This window comes from Priapulus caudatus, unplaced genomic scaffold, assembly GCF_000485595.1.
Source record: "Priapulus caudatus unplaced genomic scaffold, Priapulus_caudatus-5.0.1 Scaffold14, whole genome shotgun sequence".
Classification (NCBI taxonomy): Eukaryota; Metazoa; Priapulida; class Priapulimorpha; order Priapulimorphida; family Priapulidae; genus Priapulus; species Priapulus caudatus.
The window spans coordinates 840,141-852,640 of NW_014577075.1; the positions used below are offsets into that span (position 1 = coordinate 840,141).

General features: G+C 38.0%; 1 protein-coding gene across 1 annotated transcript in view; it reads left to right on the plus strand.

Moving 5' to 3' along the window:
* Positions 1-6,706, plus strand: part of LOC106809302 (DEAD-box ATP-dependent RNA helicase CshA-like) — a 9,565-nt gene extending 2,859 nt beyond the window's left edge. Inside the window, exons 2-14 of the mRNA XM_014812346.1 lie at positions 113-332; positions 539-655; positions 820-900; positions 1,925-2,002; positions 2,390-2,540; positions 3,324-3,487; positions 3,863-3,938; positions 4,215-4,311; positions 4,631-4,764; positions 5,215-5,272; positions 5,479-5,606; positions 5,721-5,861; positions 6,020-6,706. Coding sequence (XP_014667832.1) covers positions 113-332; positions 539-655; positions 820-900; positions 1,925-2,002; positions 2,390-2,540; positions 3,324-3,487; positions 3,863-3,938; positions 4,215-4,311; positions 4,631-4,764; positions 5,215-5,272; positions 5,479-5,606; positions 5,721-5,861; positions 6,020-6,304 — 1,730 coding nt within the window. The 3' untranslated portion in view covers positions 6,305-6,706. The remainder of the gene's footprint in view (positions 1-112; positions 333-538; positions 656-819; positions 901-1,924; positions 2,003-2,389; positions 2,541-3,323; positions 3,488-3,862; positions 3,939-4,214; positions 4,312-4,630; positions 4,765-5,214; positions 5,273-5,478; positions 5,607-5,720; positions 5,862-6,019) is intronic.
* The last annotated feature ends 5,794 nt before the right edge of the window (positions 6,707-12,500 follow it).

The following is a 12,500-nucleotide window of genomic DNA, read 5'->3' on the forward strand; positions in this document are numbered from 1 at the left end:
TGATCGGGCAATTAAATTCGCTGGCAATTTTAATCGCCGCGATCGGGCGATAAAAATCGCTCGTGTGCCCCTAGCATTAGCATCTTACTTTCACTACTTTGTGTTATTAAAGGTACTGATGCCCTAAGTAAATCACAATCAGTATTTGATTGTACAAGTTCTCACCTTGGCTCTTGGCATCTGTATTCAACTTACGCTCGAAGAGGTGACCACTCACATCATTCAAAAGAAGATGACTATAATGAAGAAGATGAGCATTCTGCTATTGCGTTGGATCAACAAAATGTCCAACATCGTCATGATGCAGTAAATTCAGATGCCACCGAGGATGGGTAATAATATCAGTGTGTGTGTGCATGTGGGCGTGCGTGCGTGTGTGCATGTGTGTGTGTGTGCGTGCATCTGTGCGTGCGTGTGTGTGCGGAAATTACTGTGCCTAAGTGTGTTTATCATTTTGTAGTCACATTGCAGTTACTTTTAGTAGTGTGTTGTAGTGTGTAAAGTTATATTTATGTACATTGATGTCGTTTCATTACAGGTCGGAATTTTCAAAGTTTCCTCTTGATCCAACACTGCTAAGACGTTTAAACGAGCTGGGATACAAGAAACCATTTGCAATTCAGACGGAGACCTTAGAACACACACTCGTAGGACGGTACATTTATAATTGGGTTATGTCGCAAAGGTTATTGTACATGTAAATGCTACATTTCAGAAACACTGAGGTAACTTTAATCACAATGTCCACTATATGGTAAATAGCATTAGTTATGGTTATATCATGTGTGCTTCAGTTTTGCTTGCTTTTTTGTTTTACAGAGATGTTATTGGTCGGGCCATCACTGGAAGTGGGAAGACTTTGGCATTCGCTATTCCTATTGTACAAAAGATACTACAATCGTACGTTTCAACATGGCAGTTTATTATTAGCAGCATCCCATAGAAATATTTCCAGCTAGTAGTTGGTGCAAATTTTGTGAATAACAATGAACTTGTGTACGAGGACAGGGCCTTAGCTAGCAGGTGAAAGGTTAGCAGGCAGCCCCCCCCCCTCCCCGTGAAATAATCTCTAAACACTTGTACTTCCATATGAGCAATCAGATCCTGACGATTTGTGATGAGTATATGTGTGACTGATTCCTTACCCCATTGCATACCAATACTTACCTAGTAAGAATAGCAGGATGTCAAAATGAGTCAATTATTCCAATCCAATAGCCTTAAGCTAGTGTATAATATATATGTCAGCAGGTGTTTTTTGTTACAACAATGTACATTTTGACATATGTTAACACACAGTATGTACAGGCCCCAGTGATGCTACCCCAGCCATCTAACTGTCGTAGAGTTATACAGAGTGAATCTTGAAAGTTCATAGTCAGATTTCTTTTGAAACATTAATAAGATCATTGTTCATGGTTAAATCTTTAAATTGTTTACCTTGACAGTTTCAGCTGTCGTTCTGACAGCCATCTTCAGAATTTCTGAATTAGTCACTAAGAATAACCAAGCACTAGTGACTAATTCAGAAATTCTGAAGATGGCTGTCAGAATGACAGCTGAAACTGTCAAGGTAAACAATTTAAGGATTTAACCATGAACAATGATGCTATTAATAATTATACAGAGTGAACTTCAGCATATAGCATCTTGTTGAACCGTACCTAAATCCGCACCGCATTCTCACATTACGCTGACGTTTGTTAATTGGCTTGATGAATCGCACGACCGGGAACACGGCACCACATGTCTAGGCCCAGTTTACACCAGCCGGCCATGCTGAGCACCTTTGATGAATCTAACCCCTGATGTTCAGTTAACACATGTGCATATAATTATATTGAGAAACACACAAAACAATACACCACTTACTTGTTGTGTATGCATGTGTGGGTAGGTAATATTTGTTGTGTTGTTCCTACAGTCCACGGTTGAAGCGATCCAGAAGTCCTCGTGCGATCGTCATATCTCCCACACGAGAGCTTTGCAACCAGATCTACAGGTAAGCTTCAGTAAAGTGCATGCAGACTATTATATTAGTGCCAATCATTAATATAAATAGTATTAAATATTTGAGTAAATAAGTGTTAAATAAAATATTTATAATGATTTAATTTTTGCTTGTTTTATTGCTAGAACAATGTTTTGTATGGAGGTATTACCAATATGTCGTTGCTGAATATAAACATCCATGAGACGTCACATATTCTATTAATGTTAACCGCAGAGTATTACATTGACAAGCATCATTCATTAACTCATTGCATGCAGTTTCCATTTAATCCCTATTTAAATATATATATATATATATATATATATATATATATATAATCTATCACGTATGATGCAGTATTATTCTGAGTTTAATATAATTGTTTACATTTCACAGGAGCATCCGCGAATTGGATCCGACGGTGCGTTGCGTGGCACTGTATGGTGGGGCAAGCTTTGTCCGGCAGGAGAGAGAGATCTTTCAAGGTGTAGACGTTGTGTGTGCAACTCCAGGGCGTCTCAATGACCACATACAAAGGAGAACCATAGTGAGTAGTTCAGTGTCGCCTAAAGAATGAGTATTGAAGAGATTCATCAATATATATATATATATATATATATGTTGACGAATCTCTTATAATGTATAGTGTTCGCCATTACTGTTGGACCGCTTGGACAATGCCGTTAAATTATAGGCAGGCCCAATAAAATTCTCAGTTTTACCTGAACCTGTGTCCGCTGCTGGTATCGTATTATCGAATATATTTTTGAGTAAATGAGGCAATGTCTGGTGTAATGTTTATCAAATTAACAGTGGTAAATTGCACGACATGGTGGTTGACATATTGTTTTCCCACTAGGCATTGCACAGCACCACTCAATTTGGGCCATTGAAATTTGGTGTGGCTCTGCCCATGTTTAGTTGCTTTGATGAGTAAGATTACCAGGGTAGCTTGGATTCAGAGGGAATCAATAGAACAAATTTGAAGTGACACCTGAATATATATATATATATAAATATATATATATATATATTATATGTATACATATATATCTATATATATATTGTATGTATATGTATATGGGAGTGCGTGCGTGCATGCGTGTGTGTATGTAGGGGTGCTTGATACTATAATATAATTCATATCATGCCGATATTTGCTTAATCACTAAGTGACATCTACCAAGTTGAGTGTCAACGGATTAATGCAAGCCATTACTGCTGTGCCTATACATTTTCAAGAACTCAACCCACCAGAAAATGAGAATGTCACACTGGGAATGCGATTAAGGAACGTGACTGTATAGCTGGCAGCGGGGTCTTCTTTCAGGGCGTCAACGAGCTGCAATTCCTCTGCCTAGATGAAGCAGACGAGTTGCTGACGCCCAACTTCAAAGACCAGATACAAGACTTGCTCGACGATTCTCCACGTGACAAGCAGATGATGCTGTTTAGCGCAACGATGCCGCCTGACATAGTTCACATGACGAAGCGGTGAGTGAGCCTCACACCCAGCAGTATAAGATGTCGCTTCCCTTACGGCGCGGCGGCTTTTCCGTGGCAACGTGCTCTCTCTCATTGATCGGTGGGCACTGTCCATTTAGAGGCAGGCTGGCCGTATTGATTGGTCACTGGTCTTATCCGGTCTGATCCGGTTCAGCGTGACACGTACACTATATGGTGCAATCTCTTTTGTGCGTTGCATCATTTTGCATGCTACATTGCTGCATTTGGTGTGAAGCGTTTGATTGCTTTGCGACGTGCTCATAAATAAACAGAAACTTTACAGATTTTTTAAGTGGGTTTTATTAGGTGTTTTATTTTTATTTTTTAGGTGTTTTTTATTACATTATGCTGCTGTGCTTTCAGGTACATGAGGGAACCGATCCATGTTGATATCACAAAATCACAAAACATCGTATCACCACCTTCAGTGAAACACCAAGTAAGAACTCTTTCATTAGTAATAATGTTGCTGTCACAAATAAATTACAGTGATTATCCTTAGAAGACCCTGAGATTTTGATATTAAAATATCAATACTAAAATAGATCTTTTACACAACAGATGTAAATAAAATGCGATATTACTTGCCTACATATTTTTTAATTCAATAATTTAATTCTTCATTGTCTAAACACTACTGTAGTAATGGGGAATTATATATTGTGCATAATTAATATGATTCTTCGTTCAGTAGCTATATTAAATGATCTTGCAGTGCATCCGAGCACCGCGTAGAGACCATATGCGGATTGTGAGTGATCTGATTACTGAACACTCGCCTACAAGATGCATCATTTTTCTCAAGACCAAGGGTAAGGCTTGAAAGTATAAAGCACCAGCTCTTGTTCAGAACGGTGGCGCATTTTGAGCTTATTGTTATTACGTTCTGTATATGAAGCTGTCAAAAGTTTTGAGGGAGTTGTTGCCACTTTCTTCTCAACTGTATGTGAACCATCATTGAAAAATATCCATGTATTTGAATCTGTACATCATTTATCTGTACAATATTTAGCTGATAGTTCCTGCCATTGTGCATATATGTGGTGCGTATATATTAGTTATAGCGTTATAACTGCGTTTATGGTATAGCATATCACGATATTGATGCTGCTTGATGCGTTGCATGTTTAGTTCAGGCTAGTGACGCAGCAAGGGAGCTGCAGGCGATGGGCGTACGAGCTGAAGCCATCCACTCTGACCTATCACAGAACCATCGCGAGCGCATACTGCTCAGCTTCCGACGTGGACTCTGCAAAATTCTAACTGTAGGTCGCATGCAATGGTCGACAGGATTTAATAGTAATTTACTAATTTCAAAATAATTAATAAATTATGATATTACTTATTAAATGTATATTTATAGAGATGATTCAACTTTTACATGTCTATCCCCAGGAGCCTATTACAATAGAGCTTCACCTGTTATTATAGACTCCTTGTGTGGCCATTGTAAAAAAAAAAACAGCAATGTATGCAGTGGAGTGCGTGCAGCCAATATAAAAATCATTTTGGTTACATACTCATCCATGAAATTCTGGTTTGCATTATTGCCTACAAAGAATATTTTAAGAGTTGCCTAAGAATGTCAATACACTGTTTTCAGATATTGATTGTCTTTACGTGTAATTCACTGTTGAAGCTTGGAAAGTTTTTATTGCTAATATGAAATTAAAGTGCAGAGAAAGAGAGGACACAAATTTTTTTTGTATTTACAGGCAACAGATGTCGCTGCAAGAGGTTTAGATATTCCAGAAGTTGATCTTGTACTTCAAGGTAATTTTTTCTTTATTAAAATTCCCATTTTCACATTCATTTCTTGTTCTTGTTAACTAAAGTTGACAAATACAAGGTAATTATAGGTTGAATATATGAGAGGAGCATAAAGAGAAACCATCTATAAACTTGTTCCATGTGACATGTTTCGGTGGCAGTCTTCTTATTCGTATATGTTTCTTCAAGATCATGCAATGTCATTGCAGTTGAACCACCAGCAAATGGAATCGACTACTACATCCATAGATCAGGCAGGACAGGGCGAGCTGGACGGGATGGACTTGCAGTTCTCATTCACGAAGGCACTTTCAATGATATGAAGATTGTGAGAGATGTAAGTAGGCTTCTTCCACTCAGCATGCCAGCCAGCCGTCAACTTCAATGCAATTATAATACCAATCTCATCAGTTATTTTTTTGGTAAAATGCACTCGTAACCAAATTTTCAGATCGCTCGCTGTGTAAAATTGGAACAAATACGGCCACCGAACTCGGAAGACACCGTTGAGAAGATAGTTGAGTCAACAGTTGAACAGCTTAATTCTGTGCCAGAGGACTTGCTGAAGCACACAAGAGAGGCTGCAGCAAAGGTGTGCCCCTACTGATACAAAGACCTGAATAACTGTGGTCAAAATATATCTATGAAATTGATTTTCTTTATATTATAAATTGCACATCGCGAAGTGCAGATTTCACGTTATTTTACTCTACACCATTTTATAACATTACCTAATGCTATTCTTTTTAGCTTGATCTTAATGGGGAGCAAGGTGAGAAACTGATGGCAGCAGCACTGGCACTCATCCTGAAGAAGTCGCTACCAGCAGGTTTCTTCAACAAGGAGCCTCTGCGACAGATTCCTCCTCACAGTCACTATCGCGTGGACAACAAACAGCACTATCACAACCAGAATAAGTCGCACACATTCAAGAGGCAGAACAGGTTTGAGTACGGCAGGGATGATGGCTTCCGGAATCGGCCACGCAGAACTCGAACTCTGAACGATAATGACGACGATGATGAACTCTACTAGGTGTCTGATGATCAAAATCCTAAGATGCCAAGGAGTTATGGCTGTACAAAATACCATGAATGTTTACTGCATGTAACTTTGACAAAAAATTTACAGGAATGCTAACTGTAGTATTTCCTGATAGCAGTTGAATGCTATAGCTATAAGCAGTAGCCTCCGAGTTGGGAGGCCAGATTATCTTTAGCAGATAATAAAATATAACATTTGAAGAGAAACGGCAGATTGGTCATTTTTGATGTGGATCGATAACATAAATAATCGTTTCTATACATTCTATCAGTATCTCGAGGATCCATATGCAATACGTAGTATTCTAATTGAACTTGTGCTTGTTTGCACACACACAAAAACTTGTCGATAATTTCTTGTGTATAGAGTAAATAAATATAAAAAAATCGAGAATTACGAAGTTTATAATAGTTTGTGTACTCTTTATACAATCATGAACCTGTGTACCATCATTTAAATCATATATCAATATCTATCAAGATATATGTTCATGATAGTGTGGCAGTGGCACTGACTGCATGACACAATAAGTTGGTGCAGAGCAAACTCCATCATAGTTCTCACAAACTCATCAAGTCTATTAAATGTAAAAGTTCAACTCGTATGTGTAACAAGTTACGCAACATTTGTTTTTTTAGAATATTGCATGATCGGACATAAAAAAAAACTGTTCAGACTTCGCATTGCAATGATCACTTTGCTAAAATTAAAAGAGCCTTTCTGTCAAATATGGTGAACGAACGCGACAGGTCTTGTGGTCTGTTTTTGACAAAAATTAGCAATCGGCTATTTTTATAGTGATTGGAATTGTCCACCAGGTGGCGCTGTCACATCATAGTGCAATTGGTATGCGTCATAGAAATAATATCAGGAGTGTATAATAATAGAGTCTACTATTATACACTCCTGATAATATACTTGTTTCACTTATATTGAATCTCTATATATTTCTATGGTATGCGTTCTATTTACTGGCTCCAACAATGATGGCTGGAGGCAATTTTTATCACAACCCATGAATAAGCATGTAAGCTTCATTATTTTGTGCAAAGGCAACAGTCAGTTTCGTAGATTAGCTCCAATCCTATTCACCGAACAAAAATCATTACTCTCAATGTTCCACTTTTCTGCGGATAGACACCACAGGGCCACTATTGGCGAAGCGGTCACCATCACGGTCTGTTTTTTTTATTGAGACTTGTCTTTATAAAACAATACACGTGGGTCAACTTCATTTCAAGGCCGTCACCAATGAAAAATTATGTTGGCCGATGCTTGACGAGTGCATGGGACATGCAGGCAAATGAACAAATATTGGGCTACAGATTGTTCAGTGTAGTCATAAATAAAAACCACGCAATATCGCATTCTCTGTCCCGACACGTTATATATTGTTTATAATTTGGAATTTATATTATATTCATTGCATTACCTCTTTATATTTATCTTAATTTATTCAACTTTATATGGGAAATGTGTGACATGCAGAGGTTCCCTACGATTTTGCAGGTCACAAACCGATTCATTGTTAATCAATGCAAGAAAATTGTTTTGCGTTTAGCTTGTAGTAGTGTACTATTCACGCTATACCTTGTTGTGAAATTTGAAACACGGAGGTGCCGCGGGTAAAGCATACAAGCTGTGTATGTTTTGGGGGGCTTGCGAATTATTTTAATGCTATGGAGTATAGCTGGTTATCATATATTACAATTGTAGCATATTGACGTTGACACTAAAATTTAGCTTTTGCATACACCATAAGCACGAAAAACGGAGTTCTGTAGTGAGCCGCTTATAGCAGCTCCTCAGCGGAGGGATGGGCTTACTGGCTATTTTTCTCAGCAGGGGCCCCGGAGCAGCCGAGCCCCTCACTTTACCCACAACCAGTAGTCAATTATTTGGCAGAACTGTTATGACAAGATATCTTAACTGTTTGTTCGTTAATTGTAGTGGGAGCATTATTATCGTCTTGGTAGAACAAGGGCGTATGTGGTTAACCCATTTTGCCCGGGGGCAAGCCCACGTGCTTCACGGTGGTGGCTTGTTTTGGGAAGGACCGGACCACCATTGACTATGTATTGTTTCCACTTTTTTGGGAGCAACTGAACCCTTGCCCCCCCCCCCGCTAGCTACGGCCCTGTAGAAGTAAAACCATAATAATTATAATAATTATACCTAATATAAAACAATATGAATATTATAAATACAAATAAATTGTTATAATTCATTTAAATATTTTACAAGAATGATAATATATAACGTGTACGCTACATGGCTATAAAAAAGACTGTAAATTGTTTAGTATTTGTCAGTTAAAATAAATAGTTTTGCTTCAGTGTCAACGTGCGAGTCTAATGCTCATTAGTCTGACGTGCGATAGTTATATGATATCAAATGGGCAATTAATATATTTTTGTTACATCAGCTTAAAACGTACTCTGCGTATGTCTTGTGCGGTAGTCGGCAACGCCTAAAATCTACGCATAGTCCGGGTGTATTCACAATTTAACATTGCAACTATCAAATTCAAAGATAGAACCAGTCTCTAGTTTAATTAAAATGTATTTTACTCGATGTTAATATGTTGTGATTCTGTGTGAAGTTGTTACACTATACAAAAACTATTTGAATGTGATAATCTGTTGCGGTATATATAAGTAGAAATGATGTCATATGCTATAAGTATCTAAAGAATATATAAGATACGTACAATTTTTGTGCTCATATATGTGAACTGCTATATAAGCTTGAATTATACTCTAATTTTATATATGCTATGAAATAACGGTTACGGGATGAATCACGCGCCAATTACGTACTGTAGCTTACATTAATATTATACGGCGATCATATTAAAGAGGCTTGATTGAACAACGTCCCTTCTCACATACGTTTGCCAATCGACATGCGCCTTTGTTCAATATTCATGTTCGTGAGAGGTCGAGTGTGAACATTGTTGTCAAGTGTAAACCAACTATTACCAAATGAATGACATTGGGCAGGCATGCGTATAGACTGGGCGCGGGTTATGCATGAAAAATTCATTGATTGGCGCTATCACTGGATGGTAGGCTAAGCAATAATATTACTTTTATCACGATGACCACGACGACCACGATGGCGGCGATTATGATGATGATGATCATGATCATGCTGGTAATAATAATAATAACAACAACAACATCAGAGCAACAAAAATATTATTATTATTATCAGTATTAGTATTATAGTATAATAATATATAGTATATAGTATTAGTAATATTATGATATGACTAACTGACCTACTATATGACATAATTTAATAATTTAATATGTAATTATCATCTTAGAACCATTTGCGCCTATTAATTATTAGTCTCTGAATAGATGCGTGACACTGGCATGTTTCGTCTACGGAATTCTAACCATTATCAACACCTAGGATAGCGATACTATCTATGCATACTTATTTTTGTTTCACTAAAAATTCCCGCTACTATCACTACTATAATTGCGATAAAATGGCGCTGACATTAAGTTTTCGAGCGACCTGTTTGTGGTATAATCGTCTTTTGTGGCGGCAATCGCACGTGGTGTGTAGGTAGGCACGTGAACATGCTGCCGTGTACTGTCGTATAACAGACGTTCTGCGGCCCAGCGAAAAACGCGCCTTTTGTGCTATTATTGCGACAATGCGTGAGCTACGCGTGAGTTTGTATACATACGCTGAAAAATAGTTGCTTGCTCGCCTGCGGTTTGCCACCGGTAAGCCCATAACAAAATCTCACTAGCTTTTCATCTTGTTGTTACTGTGTTTGGTTATTGTTGTTGTAACACTTGCGCGTCTCTTGAAAGTGTGCGTGTGTTTATTGCCTATATGAATGCCCTTGTATTGTGCGTGCGCATGTATGTGTGTATGTATGCGTGTATGTGTGCGCGCGCGTATGTGTGCGCGCGCGTATGTGTGTGTGCGTGCCTCTTTGTTTGCGCGCAAGCGTACGTGCGTGCATGCGTGCGTGCGTGTATACGAGCCCTTATTGCATATAAGACATTCGAGCATGTAATCTACATTTATTCTATGTTTAGATGAGAGCTCACGTAAGATGTATATTGAGCGCTCCCACCTAATTCGTTAGGCTATGAAATATAATATTATGCGGACACACTGATTGTGCCTGCTTGCGCCAGCCGGTTGTGCTGAGAACCTTTGCTGAATATAGCCCCTGATGCCTTAACCCCATACGCTGCCTTTCCGAGTGTTGTTTGGCTCTAATATTTTATCTGGTGAAATCCGCATACATAAAAACTAGACGATTTGTCTGTCCTTGCGGTATCGTGGAATTATTTGTTGCGAATAAACTTGTAAAATTGGCGTCAGGATAAACTAAATGAAGTCTAAGAATGTAAGACTATTTCATTTCACAATGGCGCCTTGCGAAATATGTTTATTGAAAAGCTATAAAAAGAAAGAAATACTTCGCAAGAAACGTTAGTATACGTGGAAACGCATCAGAGATTTCGTGAATTGATACCTGTTTGGGCGTCAGTGTACATCGATTTCTCTTACAAGACAATAGTATGCGTCCAAAAATATGATTGCTGAATGGTGCTATTGACTGACAATCTTAGTGTTCCCCCACCCACCATTCATCCGTTCTCATCCCCCCTAGTTACTGTTAAATATGATAGTCAAATAAATTAGGAACAAGGCGATAACCACGCGATGGTGGCAGCACAGAGAGCAACAGACTGAAATGTTACATATATCCCAATACAGCGCGTCCGGGAAACTTACGGCACACACGACGAATGATATAGTAGCTAAACATTAGCTCCACCTTAACACCGATTTCACTTACCGATAATATTTATTTTTTCTTTGGCTGTGCTGGCAAAATAATATTCACCCATGCCGATTTTATAGCTGCATGGGTTAAACGTTGTCGTGTTTAGTTAGATCAAACATTAATGTAATATTTTTTAATATTAATATAATATAAATTTTTATAAATTTTTTATAATTCAAACGATTTCCAAAGCAGCCACGAGAATTGTACAGCTTACCATTTACAGTGTAAAGTGCATATTAGTAATGCTCTCTAATGGTCTATAATACGTTGTGTAATATAGTAAGAACAGCAGGCTATGCCCAGTAATGCAAGACAAAATTATACGTGCTGCATGCGGGAAGTAAAATCTATAATCTCCATGCTGTGGCGGGGGAAAACACGCGAGAGCGACCAATAAACATGAGGCGTGTGCACCTGGTGAACACGGTAATTAATAACAGTAAAAAAGGTATATTCAGTCAAATTCTCTATACGTTCCCCGAAGCACGCATGCACAGTTTCATTTCTAATGTCTATTATCGCGCACTCCATTAACAGAGAGGGGTCGAGTGATGGAAATATGTGGAGATGAAAAGGTGGGAGGTGCAGGGGACGTTGGAGACATATAATCCCACATTTCCCAGTTACCACCCACATATTTATAATTAAAACATAAGTACGTCTATCACAAAATTGTTAAAAGTTAAGTCATTGTCGTAAAATTTGTATCGTGAAAAATGAATGTAACACCGCCCCCTGTTTCTTTTCAAATCACTGGGCTAGGTGAAGAAAGGCACCAACGGTGGTTGGCTGCCGCCATTGAAAGGTGCCTACGGCCTATATATGGATTTGTCCTCGGTAATAAAACAGCCAGCGTCAGCGCCATGTTTAGTTGGATAGAAAATAGATAACAAAAAATTATAATATTATTCTCTAATCTCTATGTCTTATTGATGAAACGAAACCAAGCACTAAAACTATTAGTTTTTCCCGTGAAGAACGAATTCCTTGAAATTGCTACAGTAAATATTAAGAAAGGTATGATCAAGTGTGCAGCTATACACGATCACATTAGCTTATGCTGTATACGTTTTATTACCAGATTGACCCGCCACACCTGTTAGTACCTGTGGTAAAAACAATATAATGAGAATAGTTATAATAGCAGTTATTTAAACTTGTGCTTCAAATTACAATTAAGCCAACTTAAAATAATTTATTTGTCCGAGTCATATTTTTGAGGCTTCTATATTTGTATCGTCGTCTCTTGCTGTTGTTCACCCAGTCAGCTAGGCTCGATTGCATAAAACTACATTTCGATTATTTGAAGACTATGTTTATATATATATACCTATCTATAAATAAATGTTTATATAT